Source organism: Prenolepis imparis, unplaced genomic scaffold, assembly GCF_030444845.1.
Source record: "Prenolepis imparis isolate NDT839.2.m4 unplaced genomic scaffold, iyPreImpa1.0 SCAF_11, whole genome shotgun sequence".
NCBI classification, from domain to species: Eukaryota; Metazoa; Arthropoda; class Insecta; order Hymenoptera; family Formicidae; genus Prenolepis; species Prenolepis imparis.
In genome coordinates, this window is record NW_028141169.1 from 9,522,242 (window position 1) to 9,548,062 (window position 25,821).

Sequence of the window (25,821 nt, forward strand, 5' to 3'; positions counted from 1 at the left end):
TTTGCATGCATGATATCATCATTTCTTCTCTATACAGGAATTTGGAATTGAGAAAAGGGAATCAAGACAACATAGATTAATGCGATGATGATCTTGGGAAATGAATATGGCGATATGAGAATCCGAAATAATCCGAAGAGATATCTTTATTGTTGCAACGACTAACAATATATTACTAATACAACAGTAGCGCCGATTCAACGACGAAGCTGCGAGCAGCTTATAATTTCAACCATGCCGTCGTTGACAGAATCGATTAATCATCATGCTCTTATTAAAACGCCTAAGAAAAAGCTTTGAGCTTAACATTAAGCGCGAAACGACGACGAGGACTTTTGGAAATAAGGAAAATAGAATTTGTTAAAATATGATTACAATTTTATCGATCGTGGAATGCATTCTCATGGCGATACATTTTGCTCTATATTACTGTTCTTTTCCTGCTCTTTCTTTTCTTTTTGTTCGTCTTCTTGCTCCAGATATGTATCCCATTTTTCTATTCGCGCTTCAATCTCCGCATCAGTTTCTGTAATTCTATAAGGCATATTTCGATGCATTAACAGCTAGTATATTTTTCATTTCAGAACAGTCTGTAATGTGAATTCTGCGACAATTTTAAGAAATGTCTGCAATCAGTAATGCAATTACTACTAGCGTCTAATTGAATAAAGACTACAATATCAGTGATGGATAAATGGTGCGAATATCACAAGAGACACTCGACTTCTTTCTCGAGTCAGGTGAGCGAAATTATACAAAAGTAACAAATTGAAATATTTCTCCAAAATATAGCAACATATTATACCGTAATAATTTATATTTCTTTATATATTTTTTTAAAACAGCAAATCTGCAAGGAAATATAGAAACGTTTCAGGTTCCTGATTGATCCAGGCGCCTGTTCCAGCAACTATCGGTGTTGACTCTAAAGTCGACATAGTAGGATTCTGCAATGGAATAAGACTTACTTGTATTTGGTCTTGCCGTCCCAGATCTCCGCTGATATCTTCCTCTGGCTGAACCAACGGCCGTTCAGAAGCTGTATGCAAGCTTGCGCCTCTGCCGGTTCTCGGAATGTGACTTGCGCTACTCCTTCAGGATGTCTCTAAGAACAGAAGACAAATACAAGGCGCCCCACAAAAAATATGAATCAAATGCACACCGATTCATTTTATTGAATCACATTTTAACAGCAGATTGCCTTGAAGCCAATATTAAACAGATATAGGGAATTAAACAGAATATAGAAAAAAATAATTTTAATTAAAATGTAATTAAAACTTACTTTAGAATTTTGTTTTGCTGAATAGTCTTTCTGTTTAATTGAATACTTGAAAAAAATCGTAGAAAAATCCGTAGAAATAACATATTTTTTAACAAATATATATATAGTATTATTATACTATATATTCAGGTTTTAGTTTATAATTTTCAGATGTTAATGCCAGATTTCGTATCTTCTTTCTCATTTGCAAAAGAATTGTAGACGTTCTAGAATTCCATAAAACTATCAGCGGATCTCCTTTGATCCATTGCTTTAACAAGCCGCACGACAAGCATGGAAAGGAATCACATAAAAGAATATGATTCACTCTAAACCATATTGGCGGTAACATGTGCTTTCAAGATGAGAAAAATGGCAATGAGATGCCTATAGTAAATTAGGTAGCGCAGAGTATGAAATACCCCTCGCATAGTTTTTAGAGTCGATGCTATTTAAAGTCGCAACAAAGTACGAAAAAAATAAAATGTATTACGTAGATTTTTGCTTTGCAGATAAATTCATCAGCAAATTCAATTCTACATATAAAGACTTCAACCTTCAGATAATAACCAAATAGACAATTAGAATGCGCATGGGTGCGTGACAATAATATCGAGCAGCTCTACAGAAAAATAAAGAAATAGAAAAATACACGCGGACAGAAATGTCACACGTCGTGCGAATGGAATGTACTTTGACATTGAACAGTTTCACGGTAGAGGCGCAAAGACTGGGAGTATCTTGCCTCTCGCCTCTCGATTTATGGGGGTTAGGGGCATCCCCTTTCGAAGGCGTTACTTTACTCTCGTCTATTTCATGAAATTCAGTCGTTAAAAATATCCTGAGAAGGATCGATCATTTGATTCAATTTGAAGATGCAACAAAGACGATTTAAACAAAGGTTTTAGACATGTTTAGAGAGTTTGTTTTTTAAATTCGCAATATTCATAGTTTTTAACATATTAGAGAATATAACTAGAAAATTTTAATTATTATTTTAATTATGATCAATTATATTTAATTATTCAACGATTAAACTTAATAGCACTTAACACAAGGAGAGTAGCACAAACGCACAAAAATAAAATAGAAAAACTCACGTCATAAATGACGACCTTCCTGACGTCGCCGCACTTGAGACACTCGGACCGAATGTCCTGTTGGTACTCTAAAAGCAGCTGGACATCCCTGTCGAAATCTTCCGGTGCGAAAAGGTTCTTTATGATAACAACCCTTTCGCACTTTAGCGGTTCGCCTCGCATGCGCTCTGGTCGCCAGTCGAACAATCTAAACAAATAATTGCACAAGAATGTGAAAATATGGTAGAAAGAATTGTATTTAAATTAATCATGACTGTTTTTTTCCAAAGATTTACTTAAATCTTCAAATTTTTATTAGTAGTCGCAATCTTCAAAATCATCGCTTCTATATAGTAGCGAACTATTGGGATTCTATGCATCTTTCGATTCTAATACATACTATACACGTTATATCATGTCACTATTATCATTATTAGAAGTGACGTTCCTCAATGATTAAAAGATGCCGACAAATATCGCTGGTACAGCACAAATTGCTGCATAATCGAGAACAACTCGTCAGCCGTGAGAATAGTCACGATGATCGACAGATCGTGGCTCACGACTCTGCTTCTCGGAATGGCTCGGGGGAAATAATGTCGATAGGAAACGATATAGTGTAACGCGCGTAGATTCACAACGGATGTCGAAAGAGCGTGTTGCTGCAAAGACTACTTCCGGCCGGCAAACGTGGGCCCGGTCACGTTCGCCGATAACTGGTTTTCGCAAAGTTCAGGGCGTTGACCCTGCGCTCGCGACCTACGCCGGATAACGAGACGATGCAGACGATAAAAATGACAGAGAGATGCGTCTCGCGACCGAACAATACGATGAAATATGACATGGCGTGAGGAGATTTTCAAATTGATATTAAAGACGCATGAAGTGTCTCATAAATGCCGTTAGCAGTACCTTTTTTGAAGATAAAGTCATTTCATTATAATTGCTTCTATATTTTTCATAATTAAATTTTAATTCAATTGTAATTGAATCGTTAAATCAATAAATGTTATAAAAGCATCCTAGATCAAGCATATTTTTTCCTACATTTCTTAGGAGAAATGCTGGATTTCGCTCTTTCGTCGCTTATACAATAATACATTGATATATTGAGGCAATCGATGGTAGTCGGCGCGATCATACATTTCGATTAACGAATTAAGTCTCCGTTGCAATCTTCCTGCAAAGTGCACCGTGCCTGTATATAATTTTAGGTCCGCCTGTATGCACGGACCGGCAGACTAAATGCGGGTAATCGACGTGTGCAGCTGCCTTTGCCGGAACCGCCAACGCCAAGCAGTCTGGCGGCTGCAATCCGATGGCAGAGCACAATTATAAAAGCCTTTACACATCGCAACACGTGTTGCACGCGCGAAAGACACGTACATATGTGAAAAAGTATTTCTTTTAAATTATCGCCCACACACAACAACCCGAGCATCGTGATTCGAAATCATCTCGATGCGATGCTGCTTTAGAACGAGCCGCTTGCGACACGTGTACGTAACGCAGTGCACATAGAGACTTTAATAAGATACACACGCGTGACGGCACGGATCCACGCACCGTGGATGAAACGTATCTTGATTTCCCCTCCGGGGATATACGCCGTCTCGCACGGACGCGAGCGAAGAGAGAGATGAATGGACCGAGGAGAAACCGAGGAGAAACGCGACCATCCCGATTTTGCAACGCGATTCACCGAACCCGAATTATACGGAGCGACTCGGCAGGAAGTGACACTACGCTTTAAACCGACGAATAAAACGTGTGCAAGCATTTCCAGATAAATTTATATTTATAAAATATAAATAAATAATGATATAGAAATAAATAAAAAATAATAGAAATATAATAGAAATAAATAATAGAAAAATAATAAAAATATAGATATAAATTTAAATGTATATTTTAGAACACACGCGCGTGTGATTATTTAATATTAACGTTAATCGTTTTAAGGTTCGTCATTCATAAAATTTGTAGAGACTTACTTTTCTTGCATCTTCTTCTGCCGCTCCTTATCCTTTTTTTTCCGCTTCGGTTTCAGCGCGGGATCATACGCGCCCTTCATTTGGAACTTTGCCCTCTGGACCGACAATGTTTTCCCTCGGATTTGCGAGCCGTCTAAAATTTTCAACGCCAGATCCACCGACTCGACCTGAAACAAATATTAAATAACCGATGATAAATCGCACGGATTCATGAAAGTTTATTGGAAATTAAACAAGAAACGCGGATGTTGTGTTATTTAACAAACTTTTGCGCATCTTATTCCGATAGTAATTAACACAGGACGTAAAAGAGACGGCGTTAATAGGCTGCACTTCCTACTTATTGTACCAAAGTAATAGAGTTGCCATTGTTGTCTTACAATGTGTGCGATAAGTCCATGTGATAAAAATTCGCGATCGATTTAAACATGTTTTATTAACCGGGCTACGCCCATGACAATCGCCGAAAAAATAAATTCCGGCTTACATGCGAAAGGTTTGGCCCTATAGATTTATGAAACGGGCGTATTCTCCATTTATATATAATGGCCATTTAATTAAGCGGATCGACCCTTTCATTGCGCAATCCGGTCTTTCGACCATCATATATGTAATTCAAATTTGCTCGATTCATCGCGTTAGTCAAGCAAATTGTGAACAAAATCAGTTTATACATCGTATTATTTTTATTAATTATTTTGAAGATACTTATAAAAATTCATCCAGGTTTTTTCATCGCGCAGAGAAGATATGCTCCATAAAACTTTAGTAGCACGTGCGAAAAAAAACTATGACTAAGGATGAAAGAAAAGACTAGAGATCAGAAAAAGACTGAGATTAAACATGAATCCCGAACTTAAGTCGCCAATGAGGGCTTATATCGTCAAAACTAAATTATATTTCTGAGCATTCTTAATGGTTTCAAAGAAGCACCATAGAGCTCGTAGTATAGCTCGAAGTCATAAAAACTTAAATAACTTATCGCTCTCTAAAAACATAAACGTTATATAGACGTACATATAGACGGTCAATTCTGTATTCGCATGCAACATCTCGAAAATTATTTTAAGCTGTTACACCATCGTTCATTCCGAACGTCCGATGCGTCTGGGTGGTCGAAAAAAAATATTGTATGTTTAAAATATGTGTATCAGAAATAAGCGAAACTGTTCCCGCGGTAATGTGTGTCACGCTTATTTACAAAACCCGTAAAACATAAGCCGCTTAGGGCCATTTTAACCGTGACTTCATGCCACTTATATAGACGGAAATAGAACAGAAAATAAATGACAAGAAATAACTATATTTGCTGACTTCCTCCATTCTTCAAAGAAAGATACGATAAATATCGTGAATCAACAGATGGATAAATATAAAAGGTACGTAGATTGAGAATAAGCAAATTTTATAGTTTACGAAAAAATTTTCGGAGAAAAAATAATGTAAGCTCGAATACAATTTTGCATTTTTCTGAATATCTTAATATACAATAGAACGGCTGGCTCTTGTTATACGTGCATTCGGCATGATAATACACGATGAAGCAACACGTGACGAGAGTGTCTAAATATGCATACGATGTGACGCTGGCGATAGATGACGTAACGATCCCGAGACAATTCTCCCTTGTAACGATGACCTAAAAAATATTTTCCCTACTATACTCGATATCTCGAGAAGATCGAGAAACCAAGTGTAGAGAATATTCCGGGAAGTATTCAGAGGCGATCGCAATAATTTACTGTCGACCCACTTAAGCGAAATTCCTAGATTCCAAGCGATCTGCCATCTACTCCATCGAAAGACTGAAAATAAGAATAATTTTCGACACGATTCGAAATCGAGAGTTTAAAGCAATGAAATTTGAAGGAGTTAGCTGAAGAGAGGAAGACGCAAACGCTATCGACGCTGTTTGCTCGTCTGGGCACGTAAGAATTTTAGACTCAAGGATATCCACACACGAGAAATAAAGAGTTGCGTAAATACACCTTGAGAACCTGCGGACATAAAGGGCCTCGCTATTCCTTTGATGCATCATCCTGCAACACCCACGCGCCAGACAGCTTCAAGGCTCCGTTCTTTTTTCCCCTCTCTTTTAACACGTCTAGCTTTCGTTTAACCCTTAACCAGCGGGACGCGAACGGAAAGCGACGCGATCGCTGACGTCATCATCCTCACAGGACATGCAAAGTGATTTAAATAAGGATCTCCTTTCTCAATTCCTATCGCATGATCTGTCTCTTTCATGAGACAGCATTATTTCGCGCCGCGTTTATTAACGCTGTTAGGTCAAGACCTGTATCAAGACAGCAGTATAGTTGAGAAAATTAAAATCACGCAATATTCACATATATAATTATTTTCTTCTATTAAGATTAGCTTCTTGGAAACAAGGCTTGATTTAAACTCTACTCCGCTAAACAAGATTAAGGTGGAGAAGCTACGAGCTACGTGCACACGTGCACTAGATAACGCGTGAAACGATGATCTACATAGTCGACATGCAGACATAGATTATCGTTGTTCACGCGTAAACGCCCAGCGATGATTAAAATGCTGGTTTTATGCTCGGAATGTGATTCCAGCCTTTCCAGACTCTGGACCAATGAGAAACGGGTCTCTACTTATTGTCAGAATACTCGACCACCCAGACGCAGGTTCCCGCGATCATCTCACACACAGCCTATGTTAGATCGCTGCAATTACGGTATACCCTCGCATCCAGTTCATGTTAAATTACACACGTTTCTCTAGTTGATATACACGTAAAGCGTCACAATCGTCAATGGTTCTCTTAGAGAGAGAAAAAAAAATATATAGGGAAAAATATTTACAAGTTCTCTCTCTTTTTATTTATATATATATATTTTTTTTAATTTAGAGTACGTATTAAAATTTTAGAAATTTCTGTAATTAACACCTTTACGAATAGTGCATATAAATATCGCGGTAATAGTAGATTGGACATTTTCGCATTTCATGATTGTCTTTCTACGTGCGTAATTAAGTCTCGTTTCCCCTGTGTAGGCATGGTTACATACTAAGAATACATAAATTAGACAATTACGTGACTGCTTGCTAAGGTGGTTCCCTGATAAGATAAGCTTCTCTGAACGTATACATTGCGGTGCGCAATTTCCTTAATGACTAATACTTAACGACATAACCGCGTACGCATAGCAGTTTAAAATCTTATAGAATAATTTAATAAAAAGTCAAGCTGCGCTTATCGCGCTGTGTGATCAAGATGCTGAATGGATACACAAAACGGTACGTGCGTGTATATAAGACAGCGTCGGAAGCGCGCATTTATCTGCGTGTAACGTTGATTAATGACAGACGATGAGATTTCGAGGAGACCATGGATCATCGTTATTGCGGGATGTCGTGTTTCTAACACGCCTCGAAATGAATACTGACGTCCCCCCTCTAAGCAACTATAGTTAGCCGACGTCTATTATCATTACGTACTGGCGCCCGGCCAAATTTCTCGCGGGGATGCATTAAATACCGTGCTTGCACACGCGACAAGAAAATTTCCTGGAATTCTCCAAGAGCAGGAAAGATCTTTCATCGAAAAGGACTTATTTATCCAATCGATCGTACAAATAAGAATATCAATTCTGAAATAATCCCCAGCAAATCCAACATTTCAATCATTACTAGCATTTACGCGCGAACGATAATAAGTCACAATTTACAAACAAATATTCCTCTAAGTTTACACCGTTGACGATACTCTTATATTATCTAGCATATTTTGCTGCATTCCAGCCACTGCAAGTTCCGTAATTGTGAAGAGACAAGTTGAAGTGTAAAGCTAAGAAGAATGTAGAAGGCTCGAGAATACTCGCCCTCGGAAAAGAGGCTGTCGATGGAAAAAAATTTTTCCAACGACAATTGAAGATCATTTAAAATCCTGTCTCGACTAGACAGCAGAAATCCCTCGAGCAACATTGTAAAAATTTTAGTGCGACATGTCATCATCCTCTTAATATATCTTGTCATTTTCAGACAGAAAAAAAGGAACAAGGAATAAACGATAAGACGTGTTGAACAAACGGCGTTGACGTCGCGTTGAGTTAAAAACGTCGTAAATAACGAAAATACCTATATATATATCGCGCGTCACGTTGACTCAGCTGAGAGGTCAAATTATATTATCATCAGAATGATTGGCGCTACGCCTACGCTATTGACATTTAAGATCGCGTTTGTCCCACTAATTTGCATTCGCGCAAACATTAGAGATGAGTCAGAGACAATTGCGCTCGATGATCGCGCATGCAAGTTTCATTGCATCGTGGCCGATTTACAGTCGAGGTCCAACCGAACATATCATCGCGAGAAACGTGAGCCGAATTTTTATAGCCCAATTTGCTTCTCGAGATGACGACGCCAATCAAGAAGTCCTTTCGACTTAAAAAGTTATGAGAAAAAAATTGTTATACGAAATTTCATGGTTTTTATATTGGAGCAAATTTAAATCGATATGAAAGTTGACAGGTAAATGTAATAAAATGCAATTTAAGATCGATAAAGTCTCTTTCCTTAGAGATACCAACATTCATTGAGAAATAATTTTATTTTACATTAGATGCAACACTGTGTCTTGCAGCGCGATATCTCAAGTGGTACCAGGCAGCTCCGGTTTCTCTCGAGAAGCATATTTCGGGATGCGTTTCACTTTGCAGATAAACGCCGACGGAAGTTGCAGGGTATCTATCCGAACTAGTAAAATTTATTCATCAAGATACGCTTAAATTGGAGTAAAATAATGTTTCCTAATGACGCATAGAACATATTGCTGCATTTTATTAAAAATGACTATTTATATATATATTTGCGTAAATATTGCAAAGAATAATTCGCGTTTGCTCTGTCTCTTCAAATATTCGTATGATACTAGACTGTCCTTGTAAGTTCTGACGGTCAAATTCATTCGATAAATATTTCTTCTGATTTACGATAAACGATGCATCCTCTCGCCGTTTCGATTGTTCTCACAAACCGTAAAGACTCCGCGATAAAACCCTCCCCATATTAGGTCTCTCCTAAGAGACGACACCGCGAGCGGATATACGCGCGGTACATTTTGCGAAACCGGTTTCCGGAATTCCATAAAGTCCGAAGTGTACGCGAGCGCGCAGGAGCGTTCGCAAAAATCGCCGTTTTGTTTCTCATCGTTTATTTTTTTGCGCCGCAAAAATGGAGATGAACCGTTCCTCGCCGGCGGAACAATTAGGAAACTGTTAACGCTTCGGTATCTAACTATAACGATGTCGCTCCGGAAATTACGGCTTTGCAAATTACGCCGATGAGAAATTTTCGCGCAAAAAAAAACAGATTATGAATGAATATGAGAAACATCTGTTACGGCGATCCTTTCCTTGGCCTTTTGGCGATTACACGGCCGAAGAATGAAGTGTTATTTAACCCTCTTAGGAGCAAATAATAAAATCGATGAATGTTTACGAATATATATATTCGGATGTCACCTGTACTCGCAGTTTTAACGATCTACCTGACCTTCCCGCTGGCTCGAAACAGCCGAGCTTCCTTTCGCGGCGATTGCACGTGGAAGAACGCGTCTTGTAAATCTATAGTCAGACAGTCTCATGCCGCAGTGAGATCGGGTTTTCCTGACGCTTCGATTGCAATGGCAAATGCTTTGATGTCTGCGCGGTATGACTGCATCATAGTTAAACTTAATTTTGGGAGAATGCCAAATTTTTCAGCTCTACCGTTGATCCATCTTTTTCACAGAATTTTACTTTCTTAATATATATTTCTGGGTCTTTGAGAGAGAAATTTAGCGACACACGAAACGTGCGTTAAAAGTGCGTGCGAGCTTGCCTAATATGGAGATGTAATGCATGTCTCGAAACAGAAATGCATGCCTTTTAATTTTAATTGAATTAAATTTGAAGAACTATTACACACATCTGAAATATTAAAGTTCAATTTGTAAAGAAAATAAAATATATTTATATTCTATTCTAAATATTTGTTCCATTACATTTGAAGAACTTAGATACGAAGTGAGATTAATTCAAGAGCCCGGAAGCTCAAGAAATTGTTATGCTACATACTAATAAGACTATACAAGCATGTGAAAACGTAAGCTAACACTTGTAAATGATTGACTTGATGTCATATTATAATGACGTAACCGTATGGCGATGATGATTCTCAAGCCATAAACATGACCACTGCATCTACATCTCCATAATGCCTGACGCAATATCTAGAATTACTTGAATCTGTCAATCGCTCCGTTGTGATTTCAGGCACGCAGTCGTCAACCCATCCCAAATTGCAATTCCGCGAATTACAGCATTCCCAGTGTACCTTTCAAAGCATCAGGAATGCGCAAATGAATCGCCGTCATAGTAGTTTGAACGTAACCACGTTCGGCCACGCTGTCATCCAAACGTAGAGCCCGTATTTAGGTGATAAAAAATAAAATAAAATTCATGCTTCTGTCTCTCCCTTTTTGTGTGATGTGTCAAGCGTATAAAACATTCCAACGCTCAAACGCGCAGTATTTAAATATCATAGGTTGTTTGAACGGGCAATATTTAAATGTTATAAATTATTCTGAACGTGATATTTTCATCACCGTGTAAATTACAAAAATGCAATGTCGCTATTTATACATTCGCGTGCATGGTATGTGCACAGATACGTGCATGTAAAAATAGCTATCTATGATACAGAAAAAAAGAAAAGAAACATAGATATATTTAAATTATGCAACTATGATAACAATTGCAAGCTCGTACAGAATGCATAATTATCATGAATGAGCAATCAGTGTTCTTTTCAGAGATATTAAATAAAATGTCACAGATGACATTTCTATATACATGTCTATTCTCTTATAATACAATAGTCGAAATTTGAGAATGCATTTCATATTTTTTATGTGCGCCCGTGCATTGTATTTCCTCTCTCTTTATTTCTCAATCTCTTTCTCTTGATAGCAGTCTTTGACTTTTTCCATCTTATTATCGTCACGTCTCTGCGAGTGATAAGTAGAAATTATTAAACGTAAGATTCGCGAAATCCGATTCAACGGTAGCAAATTACGTTCTTTAGTTCCGTGATATCTCAGACTTATTTGCGTACTAATATTTCTTGTTATCTCTGCTACTACATTTTAATCAATTCAATTTAGCCGTAACTCCCTAAAAGATACTATCGGACAGATAGACGTTAATGCACCCAATTGGCAGCCTGCCATTAAACGGAAACGCTGGTCTGCTAGCACACGATGATATTTTAAAAGTAGGCTCAATTTGAGGTCATCGCACTTTGATATATGTATACTATCTATATAAACATATTGTTAACTATATTATAAAAATATCGAATTTGTCAATGGCGGCATAATCACGTTCTTACATTGTCAATTAATTAGAAATCATAAATCACAAATTTCAAGTAATAAATAAACTTTCATCTAAAACATTATCCAATGATTAAGTGCAAACATTAAAAATTGATAGACAAGAGTGGATAGAAGTTATCGCCGAATAAATGATTCTTCCATCTATAGCTTGATTAATTCTCCGATAATTCCAAGTTATAATCGTAGTAAGTAACAAGCGACTGCTTTTACATATTCATTATTCCTCGCTTGTTTTTATTTTTATATTTATATATTCTGCGTTATTTCATAGAAAAAAAAAATTTTTTTTTACTCTTCTCTAGTTTCGATATTCTGACAAAATTCCGACCTAAATTTTCTCGATACTGATTGTGAGTGGTCCCTTCTCTCTGAACACATTCTGCTGCAATTTTCGATGCCGAGAGATTTTAACTCTATTTTGATTGCAATATTAAGTACAGAGTATATAGGTACTTTAGCTTTGTTGTCGCGTAGTTTCTCAAACATTTCGCGAGTTGTCGACGTATAGCTACTAGAGTTTATTCAACAATTCTTATATCGTTGACGCGCAATTATCGCGCGTTCTATGCTTGCTAAGTTCTTAATATCCTTGAGTCGATTACTGGCGTTATGCAAAACGTGAATAGAAATCATTAAATGTGCGCGTTTGCAAATACCACGTACAGTGATAAACTATTTCGAAATTGCTTTAAAGATCAAGGTAAACCCCAGATTAAAGGAATATAAATTTAAAAATCGTATTGCTCTAATTGTAACAATTTTGCATAAAATGTTAATGAAAGAGAGAGAGAGACAGAAAGTTTCTAACAGTACGAAAAACATAAATAAATATTATACATATGAGTCGCTCTGCGGCGTTTCCTATGAAAAATTTCTTCGCGTGTGGGAACATTATACGGGGGTTCTTCGTAAAATACGCAGAAATCGCGAAAGCGTATTTGTCATACAGTCCGCATGATATATCGCCATGAATGTGTGTATGTTACTGCGTGAAGCGCATTCGTGTTGATTCGAATAGAAATCGGAGTAAGCTAGACAGATTCTCTCTCTCTCTACGGCGGATCTACGGCGCCTTGGATTCAGAAAATGATCGTGGTAGCATCTGGCGCTAGGGGAAGCGCGAGAGAGAATTCCTCTCGTAAGCTCGCGAAGCGCGCGAAGGTACGCGCCGAGCGGAATGGAAGCGGCTGCTTCAGTCGGGCACGAACCTTCGTCGAAGAACGGTCTCCGAATGATCAGCGCAGTCCGGGCCACCCTATATCGATCGCGATAAAGTATCTGTGATCTCCGGACAAAAATACAGAGGGGTGTAAAAGCGAAGCGGTCCATTTTTTTTTCCTCTCTCCTTCATCGCACGAATTCGCGAAACGGTACGATTATGACGACGCGTGAATTAAGAAGCGAGACGAGGTTCAAGGAACGAGAATGAGGACGATCCTGCGCGCGTATCGCGACCTTTATATCGAATATTTCGACGAGTAAGCGACCTGTGGTGCGTAAACATGTGGAAGTGTTGGGTCCTGTTGCTTCTGTGCTTCGCAGGTAATTAATCGTTTAAAGTGCGCGGTACAGATTTAAGCAGATCGCGGTTGATTCTAATGATGAGAGGGATGAGTCCGAAGTGTTAACGGGGAGATATGAAGTGGGTAAACACGGCAAGAGTCTAAGAAGCGATTAATTCAAAGAGAAAGTAGTGAAAAAGATAATTATTAATTATTGAGACGCAAACAAGTTTAATTAAAAATTTACGGAATAACGTATTGCATGAAATAACACAGACAAAATAGCATTTTTTTATATGACGATTGATATATGTTAATTCGAATAAAAATTATATTAAAACAAATGAAATATTGCGGTAATAAACGGTCATTTATTTAGTGAAAAAGAATTTGATGAAAGAATCATTTAATTATGTCTCTTTCTATAATTATGTATTTCCTCTAGTAAAGTAATATGTAATTCAGTATTATCAAATAATTAATTAATATTTAACTTTGCAGTTAATATAATAGTGCAGTATTTATTGAAGTGCCAAATGCAATTTTGTTGACTGCGAAAATATAAAGCATTATTAGAGCAAACGGAATAGCTAAATTAATTTTATATGTATTGTAATTTCATAAAATTCAATTTCTGCAACATGTTCGCCCGCGCGTTATTGATTTATTGAGTGATATAAATTCATTAGAAACTCAAACTCCAGTCTTTGTGAATTTAAAAGCTAAATGCCGCTAAAATCTTGATGATACTTAAGATAATTCATGTGATGTAAAAGGATATAATCGTGAGAAGATATCTTTCGCTGCTGAGAGACAGCAAGTTGCTTGTGCCTATTAGTAGTTACGCACTTTGCTAATTGGCAACCTAATAACAACTCTAAGAGTTACGATAGTGCAACGTATAATTATCTACATGATTTTTAAAATTACCGTAATAGTACCGTAATAACCATAATTTATCAATATCTATTTTGATGTATTAAACAATAACAGGTGAAGATAATTGGTTTATGCGGAGTCTGTTGTATAGAATTATATCGGTAATCTATATCTTTAAAAAAACTGTATAACTTGTATAACTTTTTTTTTAAAGAATTGTTCATCTCTATTTTATCTTTCATATTTTATCTTTCTTTAATTTAAATACATTTGTTTTCTCTCTCTCTCTCTCTCTCTCTCTCTCTCTCTCTCTCTCTCTCTCTCTCTCTCTCTCTCTCTCTCTCTCGCCAAGACAATTTTTTTAACGCCTTAATAAAAATCTCGAAGAAAACCTTAAAAGGGATGCACGTTGCGAGATGCATACTTTATATCGGACACACGTGAAATTTCTGCATATAAGATTAACCAGTCTGCAAGTGGAACGACTATGTTGCGCAGACAGTTTCGGGACGCGCATATTTTACCAAGCATTTTCTAATGGAAACCGCAAATAAATTAACGAACGATCAAAGTGCATGTCTTCATACAAATAGACAGATAGTTTCTGAGCAAACGCAGGAATTTATTTTCGCGAGATCGGATCTAGGCGGAAATAATACCGACAAAACGATACCATCAAATCTGCGTCGAGAATAGTTTTGATCAATCGCGGCTATCATAAACTTGCTTGCGGCTATTGAAGAGTAACTTAGAATTAAAGTCAACAATGTGACTGTTATGTAAACAATTTCTCGCGGTACTATTTGATACAATTTTCTTTCAATTGATAAAAAATAATTACAATCATTACATCGAAAAAAAAAAACTGACCTAAAATTAATTTTCTTCGGTAATGGTATATATAAACTACAAGTTAATTGATTAATTACTAATAATACCAGTTTGTTCGTGAAAGTGGAGATAAATTCTGGAAATATGAGAAGAATGTTCATCCAAGACATCGAGGTTCGCCTTGTCCCATAAATGTTACATGAATGAAAGTGCAAGTTGTGGGTAGATATATACCATAGATATAACTCCCTGTCATGTCTATCGTTCGCAGTCGATTAGACGAGCTTGAAAATATCGAATGACTTTTCCTTGAAGGGTATAATATGATCAAACGACACTATCGATAATGAGTGCTGTATCCTTATAAACTTTCGATTTTAATTACCAGCGACTTTAATTAAGTTCAGCGGACATTAAAAAACATTTTTTTACTGATATATTCATTGATTATGTTTTGCAGGATTGACACAATTTCTAGATTTACAAATATTTTCATATTGTGAAAATAAGCAAAGAAATATATCTATATATTTTTTACAATCTTCTTAAATGGAAATAATGAACGCTTGGGAATTTAATATTAATAATAATTATCTGTAGCTGCTCATTTATGTTTCTAGAAATGGTAAAAAATAAAATTTTGCGTAACTTTTCGCATGACTGAATATTTACGCGAATAAGCAGTCGCTACACGATATTTTCTGCCGCTAGTAAAAAGTTATTTCAGTAACAGACAACAGTTTGCACACCTGTGATAAAAAGACGCATACGATTAAATGATTACACAAAGGAGATACGTGCGCGCGAACTTGACAAAAATTTATTGTTCCCCATTTAACACCCATAAATGTCATGTTTCTAAGAAATAAAGCTCTATGAGTCATCGATTTTGAAAATTTTAAATACGCGAAATACAGAATAGGAAATCTAATTTTTTTTTTTGTATCAGTATTCGTATAAAGTAATTTTTGTATATTTGAAAAGTAGGAAACTGGGTGAATTTCCACATTTAAAGATTTAGATATGGCCTCTCGGAACCTGAGAATTTTAAGTCAAAATGAAATATGCAACATACGCGCTGGCCATCTCGTTTGTTCGCATTTTAAAGCAAGTTGTATATATCGCGGTATCCGAAGCTGCAACAAACTTTAACATAGTTCGCAAATTTGCATGAAGTTGAAAGCAACGGAATGAAAAAAAAAAAAAAAAAAATTCCAACAAGAATATTTTATAAATTTCGTAACAATTTCGCGAACAATGTATTTTTTTTAACAAGAAAATTTTTCAATTATTTAATTAATTTTACTTCTACGATTAAAGTTTGTTTTGCGCTCAGTTCTAATTATTTCAAATTGATATGTGTGCATAGTACTACTTTCAGCTGATGACTAATTAAAATCGATCGTACTGTAATTAAGAGGCGTGAAATTGTAGTCAGCAGCTACTAGTTTTTATTATTCGTGGAAACTAGTTCTCGCAGAATTCTGTCAAATAAATATACATTTGAATGCCCGAACAGACTCTGACTGCAATCACTACGCTTTAACATGTGCTCCGAGTACTAACTGACCGATTAAATTGATTTAATCCATTTAAATTTGACCCATTTAAATCTGCGATCTCTACAATGTAAATATCGTATACTTGTACAAGTGTATCGCAGCTTAAAAATAAGATTCCGCGAATAGTAATTAAATGTCCATTTAGAAGCTGCTACGTAATACAAATCTAAACTATACTTAGCATAAAGCGGTATGTGTTCTTTATGCTTCTTCTTATTAGCAATTTGAATAATGATTCTGTCAAAGTTAAATGCATAAAATAATAATATAATATGATAATATAAAATAACATAACGCCACATATTTGAGCTCGATTAAAATGCAATTTTATAGTTCACTGTTTTTCTATATTATCTTATGTGATTATATTTCTTTTTACGTTCCTTATAATTATATACTATTAATAATAAAATAATCAAACTCTCTAAACTTACTTTTTAATTCATAAATCTCATGTCGTTTATCATCGAGATCAAAACTGATATCATGATATTAAAGCAGTTATGTTATTAGAATTATCTAATTTTATAATAATTAAATATTTTTCAAACTTGCTCGCTAGAGATATTAATATGTGAATTGAATACTTGCTATGATAAAATATAATAAATATAATAATAGGTTCTATCGCGCGTAATTGTCGTGCGAACAAGAATGTATTTCCTATATTAAAGGCCTGCGGGCTTCCCTGTATAAAGATTAAATCTCTGGTATTTATTAATAGTCATACGATGCTAGTTATGTATCATAAATGAAATTTATGGCGGTGTGTGTGTGCCACGAGATTCATCTACGCGACAATGACTCATAGAGAATGACTTTTTGAGTAATTAATTGGATATATATGACAATCATTGGCAATGTGCGCCTGCTGCGCTGCCTATATTCTTTCATAACAGCTATATTAATTTGTAATCAATGTCGACACATGTCAGGCAAATCCTTCTTATGATTTTTCACTAAATTTTCAATACTAATTGCTTATTTTTTCGATATTTTCGAACATTACACAATCTTCAAAATGTGTCAAACCATTTATATTTTGAGATTCTCATTAACTGACGTCTTAAACTGGCAGTTAAATTATGTATACCTATTGTATGCAGTATCTCGTACTGCTGTCGTAAAAAAATTGCTTTATCTTTACCGGTCCCACCCGAAGAAGCTGTCACGCCCTAAAAAGTTTCAATCAATAGAATTGCTTAATTCTCCGCGCAGGAGGATTATGTAAAATTATAATGAATAAAAATTTCTTTCTCCCCTTTATAATAATGCATTTTTTTCTCATGTGTTCTTTTCTTTTTAGATAAATTTCATATAGGATTACATAAATGCATATTTGTGGAGAATATATAAATGCAGAGATAAAACTATGATTTAATATATGTTTGCTTAAATAAATTAGAGCACAAACAGACGTCCCATCAAAATAAGCTATTTGTGTCACAACGATAAGCCTGAAAACGTTGCGAATTTGCTATCGTGCGAGAAATGGGAAAGAATCTATTTTATGAGACAGTATTCGATAATTCAATGCTCGATATTATCTTAGCTATGCAATGAGGTGGCGCCTAGTCACGCATGAACCGCAGACGGCATTACATAATGTTTAAATTCCGCTCAAGGCCACGGAACAAAAATGTATTCATTCGGAACGAAACGCGCATCAGATATGCGCATAAATTATATAAGTAAAAGAGAAAATTATGGATTTTAAAATATCGAGATTTATATATCAGAACAAGAAATTTCCGCCGAAACGCCCGACTGTATTGGAAATTACTGATGCTGAAAGAAACGAGTTTAACCAGCGAAAAATATCGGAATAATCTGAATTTTCCATTCCTCTATGATTTCATATATATTATAGAATATTCAGAAATTTCTCAAAATCCCTACTGTGTGACAAGATTAACGTATCTGAATTTTCTTTCCAGGCTTATCGTCGGCCGTTTCGGACTTGTCAAACTTCGGCGTTAATTCCTTGACGACTAATCAATCCAGAACAGTGCGACAGCACGAATCCGTGAAACGATTCGCGTGTCCCGTAGGATTCTTTCGATTGAAACGATTCTGTTATTATTTGAGTGCCGGTACAGCGCCATGGAGGGACGCGTACTTCCATTGCAAGGACAGAAATGCCACCCTGGCTATATTGGACAGAAACGGAAAGGAGAGGATGTTGAGAAAGTACTTGATGGGGGATCAGTTCAGTGAGTATAAGCTATTCTTGTCTTTGACGACTATAACGCCGCGCAACTCCGCCTAAATCCGACAAAACTCGACAGCGAAATTGGAGCGGTGGATCGGCGGAATTTTCAACTGGCAACAAATGGCCTGGGAATGGGGTGTGACGGGTGAGAAGATGGTTTTCCAGAGTTTCGGGAAAATGGAACCGGAGAAATCTGAGAAGTACGCGTGGCATTGTATCATAATGGATCCTACAGTGAAATACAAGTGGAGCGCGAGAAGCTGCTTCGAACGGAAGCATTATATATGCGAAGTGCCTGCCGGTCGTTTAGGTGAGAAATGCATTGAAAACTCGAAAAATACATTCAGTAAAAAGAAAAAGCCATCGTACTCAAATCGATTGTGATACAGTTTATAATTGATTTTAACCGTATGATATTTTTGCCTCGTTGCAGTAAGAAGACGCAAGAAGTCGGATCCTTTTGCGCCGCAAAACCAAAGACTAAAGTCTAGAAAGAAGGGTAAAAAGTACTTAGACGAACAGAGGAAGCTAGAAGGAAGAAATAAAAGTCGAGCAAACTGGAGAAGAAACTGGACGGAACAAGGAGAGAGTGAGCAATGGGCTCATGGTGTCAAATTGGGATCGCGACCACCTTCCAAGTATGATAATTCAATTTTATGTTAAATAAATTGTGAGATTTAAAAATTAAAAAACAGGAATTTTTAAACATCTAAATTGCTACACAGAGAGAATTTTCTCTTAGAATTTACCCTGAAAGTCGTGGAAATCGTGGGACAATATGGTATGGAAAGAATTTTATGAGAATTTCTCTGATTAATATTTATCACAATAAAAATAATAATATCTACACGTTCAAATATGAAACATGTTTGATTAATTTTACTATGCAGTTTAGTAAAATTAATAAAACATGTTTTATATTTTATTGTGATAGATATTATTATTTTTATTGTGATAAATATTAATCAGAGAAATTCTCATCAAATTCTTTCCATATCATATTGTCCTACGATTACCATGATTTTCAGGGTAAATTCTAAGAGAAAAGTATCTCCGTGTAATAATCAAAATCTTCTATACGATTAATGATCCTTTCAAAATTGCTTTTTATTTTTTATTATAGTACCAAGCTGACGCAGCCTAGAGAGCGCACGCGACATCGTTCGAATAGAACCCGTTTGCAACCAGCTGTACCAAGAGTTGCCCAAGTGTTGCCTCAAGGGCGAGAATACGGCGCTTTTCTGGGCAGCAGATTCAATAGCCATCAGTCACAAAATTTGGACATGGATAACGTTCTTTCGCAGTTCCACAGTAAAATAAACGATTTCGCGCGGGAGGAGATTTTGTTAAAGCCATAAAGAAGAAGCGTAAATCACTGATAATAATTTGTTATAATTGCAACCTTGACTTTATTACTGCTCTATTAATAACTTACTACGTATATGCAACTAAAAAAAGTAATACTTGCAATATAAAATGTTTGCTACAATGATACTATCGAACTGCCAATATGGTTGGTATTTCTACCAACATCGGTTAACTTTAAAACCTCCGGTTAAACTATCTTTGTCTCTTTTTAAAAACGTAGCTGAAAAAAGACAAAGATATAGTTTAACCGTAGGTTAAAATTAACCGACGTTGGTAGAAACAGGCCTATGTCGACACAGTCATCACAATGTACATAAGTATGGTTGCAATTGTAAAAATAAATTTTGCAGAACTGCGAAAAACTATTGCACAATCAAAATTAATCTTGGAACAGATTTCTTAATATTCATTCTTGAATATTCGTAAAAATTTCAAAAATATATTGATTAGTTAATAGGTCAATCATAAAATATAAATATGATAAATAATAATAAATAACGATCATACGATATTTATGTAACTCATTATCAATTGCATTCGATATTATTAAAGACACATTCATCTAAATATTCCCTATATTTATCTATCACAATAGCACTACAAAAAATTACTTACTATCTCTTTATACCTATCTTTCTCTATCTCACGATTTTGAAAACGACGTCTTGTGCAATTAATTAATTGTAATATAAATAAATAGTTCACGTGAATAGTTCATGTATTGATTAAAAATCTAAAGCTGCCGATTCTTGTCACTGATATTCGCTACGGATTGCGTCACATGAATTAAATAATCTACTATAATTATCATTCGATAATTATCTTATAATATCGATTTATACTATAATATCGATTTATACTATAATTTATGCTATAAGAATATATCATCAGTTTTTATAAGTGCATTATGCAGTCAGATAGTGAATCAAAAAGCAAATTTGTGTTCGTTATTTTTTCACCGCTTCGTCTGTAAATATATCAACATAGGACTATCGATATATAGCCTCTGCGTATTTAACGATGTATAAATAAAATATTGATACACGAATTCTTATAGTGCAATCGATATTGTTAGTAATATTAAGAAAAAAGTCAAAGATGATCATATTAACTAAAGTATATATAAAAAAAGCTCGTAAAACATACATATATTCCTACCTTGATGTAAGTACAAAGAGCATCTCCCTTTGGTTCACCATTGCCATCTCTGTACAGCTTGATTTTGTCCTTCCCTCTTTCGTCCCTAGCTATGAGGCCACATTTGGTGAAGAGTTCCGTGAGCTCCTTCATAGTAATGTCCAGAGGTAGGCCGGATACGTAAATAGCGGTATTATGTGCCTCGTCGACCTCAAACCAAGTTGGTGGTTCCTGAGCTTTTCGCTTCGCTTCCATTCTCCTCTGTTCCTTTTCTTCTTTAGCTGTCTGAAGCTCTTTTGGCTCTGGTGGATTTGGTTGTGACGCACTAATATCTGTAAAGCCATAACTCATTTGATACTTGGCCATGAAATCCTGATCAACTTTTGGAAACCAGGCATTTTTCTCCTTATCCCAGAAATATGCACTGCCGTCACTTGGATCTGTATAAGTGTGCGTATCATTCTCAAAGCCAAAAGCACCAGTTTCAGTACTAGCTTCAGGAACAGAAATTTCTTCCTCTTCCTTTCTATCAGAGTTTTGTTTGTTACGAGAGCTCTTTTTATCATCTTCCTTCATTATCCATTTATTATTTTCTCGATCAAATTTGTAAGTAATGTTTGTTGCTTGATCGGTATAGATATAATTTTGCCCATCAAACTCATAGTTCTTCATAGAATCATCTTGTTTCTCTGATTCTTCCGTGTTTTCTGTGACTGACTGTGTATCAGCCATCTTCAACGGTTCATTAAGTTAGCTTTCAAACAATAAATCTGTAACAGAAAGATAAAAGTTGGTATTGATAAAAAGTTAATTTTTACTTATTTTGCAAAAATCTAAATAATGTTGTATATATAGCGTAGACACCTGTCGCCTAACAACTCATATTAATTTAAGCAGCATTATTTAATTATTATTGATCTATATCATATAATAGAGAAATACAATACAAACGAAAAGAATGCAGAATGTTAGGCAAATATTTATAAAATATGCAAATAATGTAATATATTTTATTTTTGCTTATAAAACACTTGAAATAGTATATTAATTATTAGTATTATATCAAATTAAGGGTAAAAACATGATTTGGAGCACGGAATAGTTTATATAGAAATAAGGTTAGGAACTGACATAGAACAATACTTTACAATACTTACCAGTATTTAAACCACTGATAAATTCCGCAGGATTCGTTGGGATAATTAATAAATAATTCGTGAATTTAAAACAATTATAGTGACAAGAATTACATTCTTTAACAATTATGCATATAAAATTACAGCGAACGAGACTTCAGCAGGTTAGATGTGGTACGTTATGAAATTATGAATAAAGTCTTGTTTAATATCGCCATCTATCACTATTTATATTAGAATAAAGAAACTAACATATCACAATTTCTGAACACTGTTGATAAAATCACCATCTGTACTAAATTTTTAATTCCTTTTACATGTTTTAAATAATATAATACTTTAATATATGTTATAATACTTTAAACTCGATTAATATTTTTGACAGTTATCAGCTGATTTCTGTCAAAAAATATTAATCGCGGATAAAGTTTTATAACATATTATATTACTTACTTACAAAATATTATTATTTTAATTATAATAATATGTTGTAAATATACTTATAATATATATACTTTGCCGCGATTAATATTTTTTGACAGAAATCAGCTAATAACTGTCAAAAATATTAATCGAGTTTAAAGTACTATAACATTTTATTTAAAACATATTATTATTTTAATTTTTATAACATATTATTTTATAATTTAATTATCAAAAAATATTAATGAAGCGTTAATTTGCTAATTAAATAGTAAATATAATAATAAATGCGATATATAATTCATACATATATAAATCTATATGTAAACTCGCCTCTAAATGTACAAGCACTGAGAGGTTCTAATGACTCGATTATCTTTACCGAAAATTACTCGATTTTTGTCACTTGAAATTTCGGTCTAATATACAATGAAATTACAAAATAATCTCACAATTTATTCAGAAGACGATATACTATTGCGAATAATTGCGTTAATTTGGTTCGATTATCTCTTTGTCGGCTTACCTGAATGGATTATTATCGGAGCTCGAAGTTTCTGCGTCTTTACGCCATGGCAGTCCCGCGCGAAAAAGGAACATGAAGTTGCTGCAAAAGCGCGCGTAACAAGCAGGGTGCGCAATCGATTCTTAAGCAGGATTTTTAAGTAAAATTTCGATAAAAACGGCATGTAGACATTATAGATATAATAAACTCGATTATAAATCTATATAAATTCGATGATTCTAAACATGCAGCACTTGGAAGATCGATATAGGAGAGAAGGATCTAATGGCTCGATTATTGTCACCGAAAAATTCGCTCAATTTTTGTCACTTGAAATTTCGCTCTAATACGCAATAAAATTACGAAATAATCTCACAATTGATTCAGAAGACAATGCTATTGCGAATAATCGCGTCAATTTGGTTCGATTATCTCTTTGTCGGCTTACCTGAACGGGTTATTATCGGAGCTCGAAATTTCTGCTTCTTCACGATATGGCGGTTTCGCGCGAAAGAGAAACAGGAAGTTGTTGCAAAAGCGCGCATAGCATGTTCGACCAATCAGAATAAAGACGCCAAAACTTCCTGCATTCTGATTGGTTAAACAAATGAAGTATTTGTAGCGTTAAGTGGAATCGATTCTTATGTGCGATTTTTAAAACTTTAATGAAAACGGCATTTAATTATAATAAATAAATGGACTATAAATTTATTTAAAAAATCAACTTTAAATGTATTAGCACGAAAGATAAGATAAAATAAAAGGCTCTAATGAGTAATTATCTTGCCCGAAAAAATAATCCGTTTTTATCTCTAAATTCGATCTAATATACCATTTATGTGTTATTTCATACTTTCTTATATTCATATATGTATATGATTTTCATATATGCATTTTCATATATTCATAAACAATACCACAAGAAAAGAAAGAGATTTAATTAATTTTTATATAATATTATTATTTTAAAAATTAATTAGCAAATTGACGCTTTAAACAGCTGATATTTGTCAAAAATTAATAATAAAGTAAAAATTTGCTAACTAAATTTTAAAATAATTATATGTTATAAAAATTGAAATAGAAATATGTTGCAAATAATATGTTATAATACCTTTTCTGCGATTAATATTTTTTGACAGAAATCAGCTGATATCTTTTAAAAATAACAATCAATTTTTAAGTATTATATTATATTATTTAAAACATATTATTTTAATTTTTATAACATTATTTTAAAATTTAATTAGCAAATTTTCGCTTTATTAATATTTTTTGACAGAAATCAGCTGATTAAAGCGTTAATTTGCTAATTAATTTTTAAAATAATATGTTTTAAATAATATGTTATAATATTTTTGACAGTTATTAGCTGATTTCTATCAAAAAATATTAATCAAGAAGAAAGTATTATAACATATTATTTACAACATTACTATTTTAATTATATTACTATTAAATAAATTACTATTTCTACCATATTATTATTTTAAAATTTAATTATTAAATTAATGCTTTAATCAACTGATTTCTGTGAAAAAATATTAATCAAGTTTATACAAACTTTATTATATTTTTCTTTAAATATTTTTTTTAACAAAAAATCGAAGAATGGCGCGCGCGTAGCCATATAAATGATTTAGGATCAGTCTAATCATTTTAACTTCATCTTTGTGAATGTTTGAGTGCATTTTCATTAAAAATTAAATTCCAGGTTGATTATTTAATTACTTCATTTATATTACACTCGTCATACTTAATTAATTATAAATTATATAATTAAAATAAATAGTCCTACAAGTGTGAACATTTGTCACGTTAATTATATGTTCTGCTGACAGTTCTGGCATTTTCTCAATAAAATTAAGTCGATAATTATTAACTTTCCAAGAGCTACGATGCGAAATAAAAAAATTCTCGTTGATCGAAGTCGCGCAAAATCGAAAATTTTCCAAATCCGATATGTGTGAAAATTTGTCACGTTAATCAACTGTTCTGTTTAGCTATTTATAAATTATTTACCATTTATATTATTTTCAAGATATACATTTTTCGTTTTTTTTTGTTTCCTCGATAGTAATCCATTTTAAATTATCATATTATAAAATATTTTAGGTTTTATTTTAAAATATTTAGAATAAAATATTTTTGTAGTAATTCATTTATCTTTTTTAACATTTTATATAATATTTCACAATATTGAATATTAAAGTCTTTAATTTATAATATTTAAATTCTATAATTACTTATATTATTTATATATAAGAATTAGATTTTATATATTTTAATTGTAATAAAAATGCAAAGAGAACGAGAAAGTGGGCGAAGTCGATCATTTTCGACACTATTGGAGAACCGCGTCGTTCGCTCCCATTCTTTATTGTGTAAAGAAAACAGCGGCGCGGTTGTGCCATTAGAAATTGATTTCTAGTTGCTAGGATACATGGTGGTCGCCTTCTCGAAAGCGCCAGCACCAGCAAGCATGCCCGCCTACCTGGCGGTCAGTCGGCTACAA

General features: G+C 34.3%; 2 protein-coding genes across 2 annotated transcripts; one reads left to right on the top strand and one right to left on the bottom strand.

The window, feature by feature from the left end:
• Positions 1 to 128: 128 nt before the first annotated feature.
• On the bottom strand, positions 129 to 22,567 carry Barc (RRM1_TatSF1_like and RRM2_TatSF1_like domain-containing protein barc). The gene is made up of 6 exons (XM_083049211.1): positions 22,400 to 22,567; positions 21,264 to 22,012; positions 4,338 to 4,504; positions 2,365 to 2,551; positions 969 to 1,105; positions 129 to 534 (listed from the first exon to the last, which is right to left on the bottom strand). The coding sequence occupies exons 2-6, from the start codon at positions 21,972 to 21,974 to the stop codon at positions 402 to 404; spliced, it is 1,335 nt and encodes a 444-aa protein (XP_082905337.1). The 5' UTR covers positions 21,975 to 22,012; positions 22,400 to 22,567; the 3' UTR covers positions 129 to 401.
• LOC145942468 (uncharacterized) lies at positions 12,929 to 21,153 on the top strand. The gene is made up of 5 exons (XM_083049214.1): positions 12,929 to 13,293; positions 18,463 to 18,738; positions 18,814 to 19,047; positions 19,171 to 19,375; positions 19,861 to 21,153. The coding sequence occupies exons 1-5, from the start codon at positions 13,254 to 13,256 to the stop codon at positions 20,093 to 20,095; spliced, it is 990 nt and encodes a 329-aa protein (XP_082905340.1). The 5' UTR covers positions 12,929 to 13,253; the 3' UTR covers positions 20,096 to 21,153.
• Positions 22,568 to 25,821: the final 3,254 nt, after the last annotated feature.